The sequence below is a fragment of the Phoca vitulina genome, unplaced genomic scaffold (genome assembly GCF_004348235.1).
Source record: "Phoca vitulina isolate PV1807 unplaced genomic scaffold, GSC_HSeal_1.0 scaffold14, whole genome shotgun sequence".
Lineage (NCBI taxonomy): Eukaryota > Metazoa > Chordata > Mammalia > Carnivora > Phocidae > Phoca > Phoca vitulina.
Genome location: NW_022589717.1, coordinates 1,902,733 through 1,919,965, shown reverse-complemented (window position 1 = coordinate 1,919,965; position 17,233 = coordinate 1,902,733). Strand labels below are relative to the sequence as shown.

Genomic DNA, 17,233 nt, shown 5'->3' with positions numbered 1-17,233 from the left:
ATTTTATAGAGAATAATAATTCTTTAATGAATATTGTTTTAAGAAAAACCCCACTATGGAGTATAATCCATGAAAATCTACAAGCTCATAGTAAGACTACAATCAATACTAAGCGTGTAGTCAGAGAAGGAAAGACTGGATTTTGAGAAGTGGAATGGACAGGAGAGAGAAGACTCAAAAGAAATTAAAATAATCCACAACTGCAAAAACAAGAATTAAAAACATATAAGGGAAGCAAGAAAGTCTTAAAGAGAGGAGATTCAAGTAAAAGGGGAAAAAAAACATTGGTATATAATGAAGCAGTCACTTAAGACAAAAGTAGCCAGACAGATAAAGAGCTGGTGTGGGCACTGTATAGCCAAAGTTAAAAGGATGACAATATCCCAGAGGAAGTGATGCTGGCAAAAAATTTCATAGTAAAAGGAACTCGTGATGGTATTTCATGACATTAAAAGTGCAAAGGAAAAAGTGTTGGAAACTCATCAATACTTACAATGGAGTATAGCATTATGTAAAGGTACAGAAGAGATGCTCTTTCTGTATTGTAAGTTATATGATGATAAGATGGCAAGGGCTTTTCAAACTATCCTTTGGTGAGATTTTTAGAATTGAAGTAAGACAGTTTAATTCTCAGTGTTTCTAATGTTTTAAATTATAATGTACTACGTATTAGTTTTACTGTATTTTTCATTTCCCTACACATTTAAAATAAGCAGTAATAGAGTGTTTAATGTTTTAACAAACATTTTTTCCAGGTCACAAAACAAAGGTAATTTTCCCCACTAATCTTGATAATCATTAAGGTCACTTTGTGGTGCTTCAGCTGGCCAGTCATTGTTATGATGGTATAACACTACGAAAAGCAGTGACTGTCTTATATTTAATAGAAAAGACAACGTGATGTCCATGTTCCTGTGTCATTAGAAAATCCTCAGATATCGAGACCTGAAACAAAATTTGAGAAAGCTGTATTTTTCTATTAATAATTGCTGTAAAAATGTTTAAACTGATTGTCAAATTATTTAAATTTTTAAATAGAATATTTCAAATGAAAAACATACTTCACTTAGTTAAATGTGTGATACATGTGCATTTTACTTTTAATCTACCACCTTGCAAGAACCTAAATTGGATGAAATGAAGAATGTTGCAAAAACCTCTTGTCATAATTGCCACCTATATCCATATTCTACTATTCCTATCTACATCACATCAGCCAAGACCCACGCAAAGTAAAATTTAATGTTCACAGAAGGATTAATCAAATATTATTAGTGGGCATAATATTTCCTATTCAAGCAATAAAGAAACTAAAGAACTATCCCTGATAATAATGACAGTAAAAGATGGTTCTTAACTTTCACCATGCTACATTTAGCATTCCTGTGTATTTGTTTCTCATGGCCATACTCTCAATATGACTTCTACCCTGTTTCTAATAGAAAATAATGCAAGTCGACTCAGAAAGGCAGTTAGGAATAATTCTAAGTAAAATATATAAAATTACAATGCATAAGATAATAAAAATTCAGCTACAGAAACAGTAAACAAATTCTGAGGATATACACAACAAATGTACTTTGGCTGACCCACATACACATGCTAACATGGCACAAAACAAAGTCTCAGCATAGACCTCATCACCTAGAAAATCCACAGGTTATTAAAATGAGGTTATTTTTGATAAATGGAAGTTACCTTCTCATTAAGATATGAAAATTACTCTCATTAGCATTAGAGGAAAACAAAGTTAAAAAAAGATACTATAACTTGTGTACAACATTTTACACAAAAAAAACAATAACACAAGACACCTTCTTGCTCTTTTGCCTTTTCTCTCTTTGGCTGTGTCCGAATCCACAATATCTGCTCTAAGGCAGTCCAAAGTCCCTGAAAATGAAAGGTGTTCTCCAAAGTACATTCGGTAGCAGAGTGGCATTGCATCCTGTGATTGAATCCCTGTATGACTGAGAAGAGGTCTGAAAACAACCTAAAAGACATAACATGTTCATTAATTAGCTTAACTTATAATTCATCATTTACTGTGGCTTTTTTCTTACCCTACCTCAATACATATGTCAATACTGTAGTGTGACAAAAAAAAAAAAAAAAAAAAAGAAAAGAAAAGGACTTGTGCAATAAATATAACTCTAATTTTACTTAAAACTTAGGAGAAGATATTTGCAAATGACATATCAGATAAAGGGCTCGTATCCAAAATCTATAAAGAACTTATCAAACTCAACACCCAAAGAACAAATGATCCAATCAAGAAATGGGCAGAAGACATGAACAGACATTTTTCCAAGGATGACATCCAAATGGCCAACAGACACATGAAAAAGTGCTCAACATTGCTCGGCATCAGGGAAATCCAAATCAAAACCTCAATGAGATATCACCTCACACCAGACAGAATGGCTAAAATTAACAAGTCAGGAAACGACAGATGTTAGCGGGGATGCGGAGAAAGGGGAACCCTCCTACACTGTTGGTGGGAATGCAAGCTGGTGCAGCCACTCTGGAAAACAGTATGGAGGTTCCTCAAAAAGTTGAAAATAGAGCTGCCCTATGACCCAGCAATTGCACTACTGGGTATTTACCCCAAAGATACAAATGTAGTGATCTGAAGGGGTACGTGCACCCTGATGTTTATAGCAGCAATGTCCACAATAGCCAAACTATGGAAAGAGCCAAGATGCCCATCGACAGATGAATGGATAAAGAAGGTGTGGTATATATATATATATATATAGAACATTATGCAGCCATCAAAAGGAATGAAATCTTGCCATTTGCAGCGACATGGATGGAACTGGAGGGTATTATGCTCAGCGAAATAAGTCAATCAGAGAAAGACATGTATCATATGATCTCACTGATATGAGGAATTCTTAATCTCAGGAAACAAACTGAGGGTTGCTGGAGTGGTAGGGGGTGGTAGGGATGGGGTGGCTGGGTGATAGACATTGGGGAGGGTATGTGCTATGGTGAGCACTGTGAATTGTGTAAGACTGTTGAATCACAGACCTGTACCTCTGAAACAAATAATACATTATATGTTTAAAAAAAAAAGAAGATAGTAGGAAGGGAAAAATGAAGGGGGGGAATTGGAGGGGGAGACACACCATGAGAGACTATGGACTCTGAGAAACAAACTGAGGGTTCTAGAGGGGAGGGGGGTGGGGGGGGATGGGTTAGCCTGGCGATGGGTATTAAAGAGGGCACGTACTGCATGGAGCACTGGGTGTTATACGCAAACAATGAATCATGGAACACTACATCAAAAACTAATGATGTAATGTATGGTGATTAACATAACATAATAAAAAAAAACTTAACAGTACTTTTCAGCACATATTATATGCCACTCATCTTCAAATTAATCACAAGGACAAAGATTTCTCTATCTTGCCTGAGTGTCTGAAAGGACAAGGAAAATAAAATTGTGAACTAATTTAAATCATTCTACTTCTTGCTCTTTAAAAAGGCATGAATATATACTGTTTCCATAAAAATCTGGTATATTAGAATAGTTTATCAACTTCCTATGTTAATATAAAAACATTTCATATGTAATATTATGAACATCTGACCTCTTTTTAAATGGTATCATTTGGTTGTTACAGTCATTTAACATTTATTTTCTGGAAAAAAAAAAGTTCCTTTAAAGTATCATACAAGCTTATGGAAATAGATCATTCTGGTTAAATCTCTTATTAACTGATTTTGTAGTCATGAAGAGCTAACCCAAACAGAAGCAACTACATGTGTTCAATAGTTGATCACTATAACCACTCTGCTTAATCTTTGCTTCATGGTTCCTTTTCCTCCTTCCATATCCAAAATATAGGTGTTATCCAGTACTTTCCATGGCCCTCTTGTAACCCTTTCCCTGTACATCTCCCTTAGTAATCTTTACCTGAAAGTTAAATGATACTATTAAAATGGACAAGTGCCATTTATGTATTAAGACCTAAGTCTACATGTTCAATTATCTCTAGATCATCTCATTTGTTTGTGCTTAGGAAGACAGGCTACTCTTGTGAAGGTCTAATGGCCTAGAACAGAGAATTCCAACAATTGTACACTAGATTGGAACCTTAGGGAGAAATTCCCTCTCCTTTATATACTTGCTTGGGATATTCTTTTTTGGATTTTACTCTCTCATTCTAAAGGAAAAATTCTTCCCTCTTCAAGGTTCAAACCATCCTCCATCTTTTCTAATGTTTGTCATTTATTTATCCCCCACCTTGTTAATCCTCCTAACTAAACTTTGATTCCTGACTTACTTTCCTCTTTTTCTTTTCAATCCCAATTTACCATCCTGAATGACTTCTGAATGACTTCTTTGACCATGCATATAACTCAACCAACACTTCAGTTCCAAAGTTATGTGACTTCTTTTTCCTCCCATAATCTTGGCTTAAACTCCATTTCAGCAACTTCCTAGACTGTTTATATCTATCACCTCATTTTTCTTGCTACATCTGCTTTGGATCAATCCTCTTATACTCCTATAGCTGAGCTGCTAGGAACAATGAAAGGAAATGATATAACTGCATTCATTGGTACCCCAACACTAACCTAAACTCTTAACTAGGCCCTCAGCACTATTTGGCAATCCTTTTAGGGAGTCTGTGGTAAGCTCTCTTTCATATTCACGCCAACCTGTACACATATCTAAATCACCTTACAGAGTTTTTTACTGTATTATTTAATATTCATGTTTCTAGTGGATTTTAGAATCTTACATGTAAAACAATATAATTATTTCTAAAAATATGTATTGAATGCTAATAAATACAATTAATGTATTCTATAGGCCAAAACAACAACAAAAAGGTTATTTATTTTCCCACTCTCCTTTAACAAAAAAATGAAGTCCCTAAAAACTACTCCAGTGCATTGGAGAAGTAAATCTCAAGAAAATTTAAAAGTGCCTGACACATTTCTTAACATAAATTACTTTCTACATTAAGAGAAAATTGAAGCTACCAATTTGCAAACTTAACCTGTATAATTGTGAACTGTCCTTATTGCCTTCTTAGTTTCTCAGAGGAAAAAAGTAATTTTTTATGTCTAAAACATCTCTCTCTATGAGTGACTCTAAATTCCAACAGTCCTCATCCCTCTCTGAATCTTGCTCTATCAGTTTACCCTCTTTTTTCTTTTTCTGATCAGGACCTTCCTAATTCCTCCTCAGTATGTAACTATGCTGGAGTCTCTCTCATCCTGAAAAAATAACACCTCTTAATACCCATGGTCCCACTCACCCACTTGCCTTGTGATCATTCGGACTAAAATATACATTTCAAAGGATTTTGCTCTCCACTCTTATATTTGATCAATTGAATAAGACCTTCACATTATTTTGCCTTTACCTTATCAAAGCCACAACCATCTAAGTTAAAAGCCTCATTTACCACTTATGTGAACTACTTCAGTAACTCATCTTTTCACCTATAGTGTCTCTACTTCAATCCATTTAACACATTGCTACCCATATAATATTTCTACATGTACAGTTCTAGTCACTTAATTCCTCTGCTCTAAAATCTTCAGGGCTTCCCAACTGCTCACTCAGTAAAGTCTTAACATAGTACTTAACACAGTCTTCTAATTTCTAGTTATGTTATTTAGCCAATCTGTATCTCCACATAACAAAAATGCTATTATATGAGACAACTAATTATATACCACTCTTCTGTTTAATGCATACGTATAGATGCTAAATTAGCATTTGTAACTAACCCAGGTACTTTAAAAAGGCTCCTCCATTTTTGCATGAAGACTTTAGACAGACAAGCACACAAAAAAGATTTTCACTAGAATTCCAAGGTGCATATGACTGGATGGTTCCCGCTGCTAAGAATTACCTAATGAGGGGTTACTATAATTACAGAAAAACAGACTGGCTCACCTGTGCATCAGCAAGCTGCACAGCAGGAAACCCTTGGTTGGCTTCTTCTACACCTGCCACATCATCCTGACTAGTGCTATGCTGAGAATGTGTTCCATCCAAAGTATTCTGGTCACTAGATAAGACGGTGTTGAAATCTGAGGCTGAGGGTATTGTAGGAAGATTGGGTGCAACACCTAACAGAGTAAATGTTCAAGAGTAAAATCTGAATTATAAGGAAATAAAAACAACATAAAAGGGCACAGCCAAGTAAACTTATGAAGCCCGTATTACAGCAGTATTACCAGACCATTTAAACTGAATGAAGGTAAAAAAAAACCAAACACACACAGCACTTTTTGGTCATTTTACAGACGATTTAATAATAAAAATGAAATTAAACTAAAACTTCAGAAAGTATCAGTCATTCTCATACATGAAGTCTGTATTAGAGCCAGTCAGTCCAAAATACAGAAATTTATGGCCAGAAGATCTTTGAAAAGCATTTGATATCCCCTCAGCTTTGCACTGAGGAGCAGAGTTACAGACAGCAGCAGGGCAAAAGCCACAGATGTCACAGAGTCCCACATGTAAATTTCTTCCCAATTATGCTTTCCCAAGGCAGAACAAAAATAAAATGGCGCTATTTCTTTCCTCTGTATTCCCTTTATCCTCTAACCCCCAGGCAAAGGATCCATGAGAAAAAAGAAATGTTCTTTTCTGATTTTCTCAAAATTTAAACTGTGCAGTAGTGAGACTAGTGCTAGAACAGTGCTGAGAGCTGGCGGAAACAGTGTCCTCTTCTCTTCTTCAAAGAAGAACCAATGCTAAGAACTGGAATGCAGTCATAACTAGGATCAGTTTCAGATTCAAGAGTGATCCACATACCAGCAAAACAAAGGACTGAGTGAGTAGTCACTTATCAGCCATATTTCACATCATATTTTCTATATGAACAGAATTTGCTAGCAATGCAAATAGCTGTTACATGGATTAATTTCAGCTGCCTTCAGGACCTAGGATCAAAGTCTACTTCACATGTTTTAAAAAAAAATTTTTTTTTTTACAAGAATACATGCATCTACTAAATTTGGAAAAATATCCCAAAAAGAAAAAAATAGAAAATGAAGGGTGGCACCACTTATGTTTCTGGAGATAGCCACCAACATTTCTTGGTGAATTCCCTGCCAGTGTTCTTGCTCTTTGTACGTATTCTTTTAAAATTAATAAGTTGCCCTCATTTCTTCCTCAAAGGCAAAATCTTATTTTATTCCTCTTAGTACACCTTTAGGTTTAATTAAGAAACTATAAGAGTAAAAGAATGCTATTATTATTTCTCAGAGGAATCTGAATAAACTAAAATATTTTCTATATTATAGGTACAGTATGCCATATTCTTTGCATTTTTCCATTTACCTCCTTTTGGTATTTTGAAAATTAAACCGGCCACATTAATTGGACATTTTAAACTCTAAATTACATAAGATCTCACATATGACCTATTTGTCTTTTCACAAGAATACTAAGTGACTGCTTATAATTCTCTCAATTCAGTATTAACAAAGGCATTTCATAAATGGGCAAATTTCAACTAAACAGTATTAAACATTTGATATTTTGACCATTCTGTGAAAAATAGAATTTTGTTAAAATTTACATATGTCCCTTAGACAGTTAAGCAAAATAACATGATAACTCAATACCTGATGGAAGACTATTGTGTGCGGATTTTGTAACAGGAGATTCTTGTACCACACTTCCACGATTACCCACAGCATTTGACATCCAATTATAGAAACTCACAGATGATGGCTCAGATAGCAAGGGATGTTCAGATAACATATCAGTGGCCATTGTATTTCCTGAAAATAAAATTTTATTGAGTATAGTATTACTTATGTAATAAGCAGAAAATGTGACTTATGTAATTATTTTTTAAAAGTCAGACCAAACTGTCTTTTGCAGATGTTTTCAAAATCACTGCATGATGCTGGTATTTGGATATTAAGGCACTAATAAACAACTTCTTTTTAATATAACTAGAAGAAATTCACTGTTGGATGGCTTAGACATCATCTCATACCATGACTAGGCTGGTAGTAATATCAAATGCTGCAATTTAGAAATGCAAACTAAGGGCATGAAGATACCAACAAGTTACAAACAGAACAGTTTCCCAAACTACTTTTTCAAAGATAAGGTGTAATACATAGATTAGTTATGCAACCGAAGTATAAAGCAAAATAAACTTAAGTTCTATTTGTTTGTTTGTTTTTTAATTCTCACATAGAAGTAAACTTATAATTGTCAAAACCAAGGAAGTACCCGTTCTCGTTAGGGAGCTGCTTTTTATAGCTGCACTACTTCTCTGAGGAGTCCCTTCTAGGAGGTTGTGCAAGCTTGGGAAGCTTCCAGTCAGGTAGCTGAGTAGGCTCTCCTTCCTTGGACTCTCCTTAACTGGCATCCCAGCACGTCCAACATGCACCGGAGAATCGGTGGCAGTGTCTCCACTGGTATAGCTCAAAGAATGATATGGGTGAATACCCTACAAAAGGAACAACACAGGGCTCTTTCTCATGCATATAAAAATGACTGCTAATAACTAACACTACTAGTACTGTTGCTATTACTGTTAATTACCATTCACATTAATACCAAAACAGATTGTGCCTACTAGGATTGTGGTGAATCCCAAATGTACACAAAAATGTTTTAAAACTTTACAGTACAATACCAAGGACAGCCTTTATCATTCACTTATTTTAATAATGAATTATTAATTCCCTTTGAAATCTGAAGAGTGTGTCTGGTGGCAAGATTTCAATCTCAATATTCTTAATACTATACTACTCTTGTTGGTACCCTGATAATGAAAATCTATAAGAGATTCTCTGTAGAGTTCTAATATGCCAAAAACAATTTCCAGCAATTCTCTGAGGAAAATTAAAAAATTACAGAATTGCCCATCTCTATCTGTTTTGTCACATCTAAGCTTAGAATTTCGGATCAGTTTAAAATAGTATAAGAAAAGACTATACAGACAGAAAGATCCTGAAAAGAAGAGATCTGAAACAAAGCGGTGCAATTCCATTTTTTGGAGGACTTTTATAATTCATAAACAAAGGAATGTTGGTAGGGATAGGAAAAACCATTGAACGGGAAAAAAATCTGAGACTGATTAAGGATGTGAGAATTTAAAAGTATCCTGGCTTCAAACTATACTATAGAAGTAGAACAAGCCTAATAGTTCAAATTTTTAAAAAATGTATATTAAACTATCTTTGAATGTTTTAATTAAGAGCAATACTTATACAGAATAAAAACTTTAAAAGCACAAAGACAATTCAATAAATCGTATCCCCTGAGCTCGTCTACTAGATCCCTTCCCCTAGAAGTACTCTTTACTTATCTCTCCTCCTTAAATAATTTATAACTATATAAGCACATGTACATATTTGTCCTTTTTTTAACACACAGATACATATTGTTTTATATTTTGTTTTTACTTTAATCCAGGCACTTTGGTAACCATTCCATATCCACTTAGAGATCTACATTTTTCTGAAGTTTTTATGGTATGCATCTCTGTAACAGGGTACACTAGTTTATTAGTCCTCAAATAGTCATTTATGTTGCTTCCATTATTTTCCTATTACAAACAGTGTTGTCTCTTAGCATTTATGAGCATTCATTTCTTTAGAATGAATTCCTGGACATGAACATACTGGGTGAAAGAATATCACATTTTAAATTTTGATACAAATTGCCAAATTGGTCTTCAAAGAGTTTGTGCCAATTTTCACTCCCACCAGTACTGTAGGAGAGTGTCTGTTTTTCCTTACCTTCACCAACATACACCATTCAAATGTTAGTGTTTTCAATCTGATTTGTGAAAATGGAAATCTCATTTTTTTAAATGAAGCTGATTTTTTTTAAGTTTTATTTTATTATGTTATGTTAGTCACCATACAATATATCATTAGTTTTTAATGCAGTGATCCATGATTCATTGTTTTCGTATAACACCCAGTGCTCCATGAAATCTCATTTTAACTTACATTTCTTTAATTATAAGAGGATACATTTTCATATTTGTGTGTGTATTTCTCTGTGAACTGCCCATTAACCTATTCTCTATTTGATTGTGTTCTTTTTCTTAGTGATTAGAAAAAAGATCCTTATATATGAGGAAATTAGCCCTTTGTCATATGTCTTTCTATTTTGTTTATAATACATTATTTTTTCTGTGTAGAAATCTTATATTTTAATACGGTAAAATTATCAGTCATTTACCTTATGGATTCTGAGTATTAATGTAAGTCTATACCCAAACTTTCAAAGAAAGTTAAAATACTAATTGTCTGTCATTTTCATTGCTCAGAAAATGAAACTAACAAAACATAAATAACCCACGACAACAACAAATAACTTACATGCTTATTACGTGTGGGTATTGCTCTAAGCATTTTTCATGTATTAACAGTTATTTCTTAACATCCATATTCTGGGAAAAGTTACTATTGTAATCTCAATCTTACAGATGAGGAAACTGACACACGGTACAGTTAAAAATTCGTTCAGTCACAAAACAACTAAGTGGCAGAGGCAGAATTGAAACCAAGGCTGTCTGGCTCCCAAGGTAGTATTCAACCACCCTGCTATATACATGTCTTACCAAGCACTGGTTAAATTTCTTAAAACAGTGTAATTAAAATCATAAAATAGCCTAACTCAAACTGTTCATGTTGCTAATCATGTTCATGTCAACTCAATTATTAAATTATTAATTCTTGAATATAAAATACTATTTGAATATTTAAATTTAAACACCTAATGTTTGAATTTGAGATATCAGAAATTTAGGTCTTCTCTGGAAGTCTACTCTAACCAGAAACAGCAGTAATGTACCTTTATCTTTAATGCAGAGTCACTGTGGGTATGAGTCTTAGAAAGTTTCCTCATTATCTCAGCTCCAGTTACAGGTCCAGAGCTCCCAGGTGGAGGACGGTTGCCTGTTCCTTCTAGTAGCATTGTGTGTTCACTGACTGTGGCTGAAACAGTTCAAAAGAGTAAGTGGGCTATAGATGATCATTTTCTTGAAACATCAATACCAGTGTTCCTGGTGGTGTAACTACCACTCAACTTTACATATTCCTTGAGTAAACAAATTAAATTAATTAAATTTCCTTGAAATTAATTGTGGAATCTGCTATAATATTATTTTTTGTGTTTCTTTTACTCTCCCAACCCCAATCTTCTCACTCAGTCTCAAGAAAGGAACAAATAGCTTGTATTCAGTCCCTCCACAACCCAGCCAAAGGGTTTACAGAGAAAAAAACCAACCAGGCTCAAAGTACAGAATTTTCAGTTTAACCCAAGAATTTGCAGTTAATTAGAAGGGAGCCAACATGGGGCTTGATATTACAACCCTGGGATCAGGACCTGAGCCGAAATCGAGTTGGATGCTTAACCAACTGAACTACCCAGGCACCCTTCCTCATAGCATATTCACTTTTAAGTATAAACTTTTTTTTTAAAAGACAATAAAAAAAGCTGGGTAAAGTATTATATATCAATGTTCTGAAAGCTCTAATTTTAAGGCTACCGTCCTTTTTCATGGTACTTTTAACATTTTTTTCCAAAATACCGTAATTCAATATTATTGAATATTACATGTTGTGATAACAAAAGTTTACCCCAGAAAAAGCATTAAAATGTGCACATATATTTCTGAAATGCATATCTACTGTCTGTGTTCTGGCACAGTCATGTTGCTGACAGAATTGTATGCTGAATGCATGACTCTAAACATTACATAAATGCAAAATTAACCAGGCACCAGATAAAATTCAAAGACTCCTTTTAAGTGGCATAGGAAAGATGATGAACAAATATGAATATGAATTTTATTTTTTTCAAATGTGAATTTTAAAAGGAAGTTAACATGCTTCATTCAAATATTCTAGCTATGCAAAGATGTCTGTTACCGTACGCGATAGATTAGAAGTCTATCATATTTCATGAAATTAAATGTAAAAACCAAAAGTCAGTATAAAGATTACAACATTATTATCATTTATTTGGACTAATACAAATCATACTTGTATAATTAAGCCATAACGGTTTCAAATTTCGGACACAAATGATTAAAATTATCACATATTCATATCACATTATCACATATATATGTTACCAGTATCTGGCTATATTTGACTAAAATATTTACAAATTACCTGCATCAAATTCAAATTCTGCTCCATCAGCACTGGTGTCACTTTGAAGACCACCTCCATTGTCTAGCCCAAGTCCGTCTTCATGTTCATGGTCCACAGCTGATTGAGGTTTCAGCGGCTGAGCTGGTCTGTGTAAGCTAACTCCTTTAAAGGCTGGTGTCACCACAATAAACTTCATCCACTGCCTTGCCAATGCAACTAAACCTTTCTTTAATGTTACCAAAGCAGGAAGTCCATCACTCTGTAACAACAATGATGTAATAATGTTGCCATTTAAATGCTTTGCATACATTTATTCATTTAAATCTCATAACCCCCATTTAGAGATGAAGAAACTAGAATTATGTGTTATAATTTGTCCAAGGTCACAAAAGAGAGTATTTCAAGCTGACAATAGAACTCAATCTCTAAACACAACATTGCATCTTTCTGTCACAAACAATGCAGTACCAGGTGAATAAGAGGCTAAACATGGGGTGCAAGATTGGGATTCTCCTTAAGAAGCATTCAATCCACTTTACCTTTTTTGTTCTATTGAGGAAATCAAATGTATTTTGAGCTACCTGGAATAGTCATTAAACAAAGAGGAAATGAAATTACTCCCTTCAAAGATTAAGTAACTACCACTATTTTAACATTTTAACTAAGACATTTTTTCCTAATTCTCCTACCTCTTCCTTTCCCTCCTAGGCATTCTGTATAGCTTTATTCACCTTCTCTTCACCCCCTTCCCCTTTAATTTTGGTGTTCTTCAGATATCCATTCTTGACCAGTTTCTCTCTCAACATACCATCATTCCTAGAAGTCTCATCCATATCCACAGCTTCCAACACCTTCATGTTGGCAATTCCCAAATCACTTATCTGAGCCCATTGTTGTCTATAAGCCTGTATTTTTAACCATATTTCTCCTTTGGACTTCCCATCTGCATCTCAAACCCTGTAGGCCAATGAATGAGTCCTCAAAAGGACAGAGGCTTCCTTTTGTTTTTTTTTTAAGATTTATTTATTTATTTTAGAAAGAGAGAGAGAGAGATTGGGAGCATGAGCAGGGAGAGGAACAGTGAGGGGGGGATGAAAATATCCCAAGCAGACTCCGCATGGAGCCCAAAACAGGGCTTGATCTCACAACCCTGAGATCATGACCTGAGCCGAAACCAAGAGTCGGATGCTTAACTGACTGAGCGACCCTGGCACCCCAAGAATAGAGGCTTCTTTAAAGCTAACATATGGTTTCAGTAACTCACCATTGTAGCATCATCAATGATGGAGTAATTTGCCTGGTGCAGGTAGTGATGTAGTATATTGCACAGTAAACATGAAGGATTTTCTTGGAGAAAACGGGCAACTTTTGTAAGTCTGTTGTATTTACTTCTTAAGGGAAAATGTACACTTTTATTCTGAAACAAAGCAAAAACAACAGATTTAGAGTGATGTATCAAAGACACTGCAAGTAGAAGATATCCAGTAATCAAGAACTTGCAGGTCTGATGTTTTCCAACAATGATGAACAATTAGAGATCATGTTCAATAATAAGATACCTTGTATTGTTGATAGACATACCTCTAATGCTTCTGTCATTATACATCCCATAACAGCACAAATTCTCAAGGTGCCCTCAGTTTCTAATTTGTTTAAGGATGATTTGAGTTGATCAATGGGAACAAGCCATGCACCAACAGCTGGAGTTGCAGTGCTTAAAAGGTTCAGCTGCCTTTGAAAATTTAAAAAAAAAGAAATTATAAAAACTGTCAAAATTTGTATTTCAAACAATCTCCCATACCTACTGTACTTAGTGGCTATTTTACTTAGGCAAAATTACTTTTCATTTTGGCTACCAGATAAATTATGAACATATAAGTAGAAAATGTGAAGAATAGAAAATAGAAATGAAGAAAACATATTAAAACCTATTAGAGGTGAGAGTAAGAAGTTCATGGTGGCATGACATATAATAGTAAAACTAAAGCCCTAGGAAAGAAAAAGGGTCAAACAAGATAAGAATAATGTCTACAGAAAGCATAAAGTAGGAAAGATGGTAAGAAGGTGGCAACCCTAACGCTAGATAGACCAGAAAAATAATTTAAAAAAATAACTGAAAGAGTCGTATGTTATTTAAAATGAAGAAAAATCAAGGAATAGTACTACATGTTTAAAACTTTTTACCTAGAAAATGCATGTGTAGGAGATCTCACATTGGTGGGAGCTGCAAAACTAAACCAAATTTCCTTGATGGTCAACTTCATGCTACATGAATCTGGAGGTGGAGGCATCAGAGGTAAATCTTTTTTCAAATCATCAGATTCAACTCCTTCATCCTACATAAAATCAAAAACCAAAAACTTATAATGTATAGCTGCTTAAAACCATTAGTGCCAAGGTAAATGTTTTAAGCACAAAATCTTCCCATCAAATCAAGTTCTACAGATGACACCTTTATATAAAACAGGTAACATAAACCTTGCTCAGCCTAACCCTAATTCTGAGAAATACCTATAGATCCTTGAAGCTCTAAGGAGCACAGTCTGAAAAACCACTACATTGTAGTAAGCCATAAATCACTGATCTTAGAACTGAATGTTTCTCCTGACCACTTCATTCAATTACATTTGTTTAGGGATGTTTAAGTGTTATTTTTTCCAGATGAAAAAAGTGAGAGAAAGAGGTTTTGTGACTTGTCGAAGGTCATACAACTATTAAGGAGAATGAGTGAGAGAATCAAAGTTTTCTGCTTCCTACTACAATGTTTTCCATTCCATTTTTTTGTTTTGTTTTCCATTCCATTTTAACAACATATTTCAAATTTCCAAAAACAAGTGCCATAAAAACACTAGTGTAGTCCATGTTCAAATAAATAACACTCTACAATAAAAAAATTCTTGGTTATCTTATATGCTAGCAATCTGAATCAACGTTAAGAAATAATAATTTTGGGGGGCACCTGGGTGGCTCAGTCGTTAAGCGTCTGCCTTCCGCTCAGTTCATGATCCCAGGGTCCTGGGATCGAGCCCCGCATCGGGCTCCCTGCTCAGCGGAGAGCCTGCTTCTCCCTCTCCCACTCCCCCTGCTTGTGTTCCCTCTCTCTGTCTCTGTCAAAAAAATAAATAAAATCTTAAAAAAAAAAAAAAAGAAATAATAATTTTTTTAAATGTATAATCACCACTCTTTAGAATGCAGGGAGGTAAGCATAATATTAAAGAAACAAACAAAAAAGTCTACTGCCTGTTATGTCTCCTCACAGCTCTCTAATTCACTTTTAGTTATTACTGGTCAAGATGAAGAAGACTGGCATTTTCTTGTGGTATAATTAAGGAATGAAGAATATCCACAAAATAGCTTTGAATCCTAAGTGCTACAAAACGTTGTGACTATAGGCAATAGTAATTTTAAAGTTAGAAATGCTAGGTATATAAGTCCACATTCCTTATCTGCAGCTCTAAAACTCGTAACGTTCTGAGAAATCTAAATATTTTTGTGTAAATGTGGCATCAAAACCTGATCTGAATCTGATGAGAGGCTATTTATCCCACTTGGAATTTTTATGAATGTTGTGCTGTAAAAGTATTTAAATATTTCAAGATGGAATGCTGTCTCAGATCCCACTAGGAGCTTATGTAACATATAAAACACACACCATATTACCTTTCTGTTAAAGGAAAAAAAAAATCTGAATTCTCAAATACATCTGACCTGTGGGTTTCAGACAAGGCTGTGAGCTAGGCACTAAGGTATACAAAAGATAGAGAAGACAGTCTTCAAGAACTCAAAATTTTAAAAAGGGAAGGAGGCTTACAGATAATAAGCAACTAATTATAATAGTATGTGAAGCAAAGCAATAATAAAGTTGGATTTAGGTTGACTAAATTTTTGGTACCTATGGCATGTGTAAATGATGATAGCTAAAAGGCCACTGCATACAATTCTGGAGCTCAACTGAAAGGTTGGTGCTAAAAGCATAACCGATGGGAAAGAGTTAGTGTCATCAAATTATGGAGCAGGACTAGAAAATGAAATAAATCAGGGAGTGGACATACAGCAAAAAAAAAAAGAAAAGTAGCGAAGAACAGAACATGGGAAGAACACCCACATTTAAGGACAAAGAACTGAATGAGGATATGGACCAGGAAAAGTTACAGAACCCAAAGAAAGCAATGTTACAAAATTTAGGGACATTCAGCAAAGAGACAAGGATCAGAGGGACCAAGGAAGACATCTGAGCTTTTTTTTTTCTTTTTTTTGAAGATTTTATTTATTTATTTGACAGAGAGAGACACAGCGAGAGAGGGAACACAAGCAGGCGGAGTAGGAGAGGGAGAAGCAGGCTTCCAGTGGAGCAGGGACCCCGATGCAGGGCTCGATCCCAGGACCCTGGGACCATGACCTGAGCTGAAGGCAGATGCTTAATGACTGAGCAGACTGGGTACCCCGATATCTGAGCTTGTATCAAGTGCTTCAGTGGGATAGAGGAGAAAGAAAGAACAGCTGGGCTCTTCCCAGCTCTTTTGTCCAGTGAGTAGCTATTATATTTTTTAATTTCCTTAATTAAAGTGCTAATCCCCAACCACCACTCAAATACATCCAAAGACCTCACAAGAAAACTGTGATTAAACTCTTAAACTATGCATCAAATCAAAATAAATATTTCAAAAAATAAATTACCAGAAACCTGGGGTTCAGAGGTGATTATGCCAATGAATGGTGGATATCCGTGACATTTCTTTTTTTTTTAAAAAAAAAAAGTTTTTATTTATTTATTTATTTATTTATTTATTTATTTATTTATTTGACAGAGCTATATAGAGACAGCACAAGTAGGCAGAGAGGCAGGCAGAGGGAGAGGGAGAAGCAGGGTCTCTCCGCTGAGCAGGGAGCCCAACGTGGGGCTCAATCCCAGGACCCTGGGATCATGACCTGAGCTGAAGGCAGCCGCTTAACCTACTGAGCCACCCAGGCCCCCGTATCCATGACATTTCTTAATTAAAAGGTGGTTTCTTTTCTCTTCAATTGGTTTAATTTCGAAATGATCAGAAGTATATGTACATATGTGTTTAAAAACAACATTTACCAAGTTCTTACTATGTGCTAGACACTGAGTTAA

The 17,233-nt window shown here is 34.9% G+C and overlaps 1 protein-coding gene across 6 annotated transcripts in view; it reads right to left on the bottom strand.

The window, feature by feature from the left end:
- Positions 1-17,233, bottom strand: part of KIAA1109 (KIAA1109 ortholog) — a 208,209-nt gene that overhangs the window by 86,760 nt on the left and 104,216 nt on the right. For all 6 annotated transcript variants that reach the window (XM_032412767.1, XM_032412766.1, XM_032412772.1 and 3 more), the window contains 9 exons: positions 14,302-14,453; positions 13,699-13,849; positions 13,382-13,534; positions 12,136-12,376; positions 10,811-10,953; positions 8,228-8,447; positions 7,606-7,764; positions 5,924-6,099; positions 1,815-1,990 (listed from right to left, as the gene is read on the bottom strand). In XM_032412767.1, coding sequence (XP_032268658.1) covers positions 1,815-1,990; positions 5,924-6,099; positions 7,606-7,764; positions 8,228-8,447; positions 10,811-10,953; positions 12,136-12,376; positions 13,382-13,534; positions 13,699-13,849; positions 14,302-14,453 — 1,571 coding nt within the window. The remainder of the gene's footprint in view (positions 1-1,814; positions 1,991-5,923; positions 6,100-7,605; positions 7,765-8,227; positions 8,448-10,810; positions 10,954-12,135; positions 12,377-13,381; positions 13,535-13,698; positions 13,850-14,301; positions 14,454-17,233) is intronic.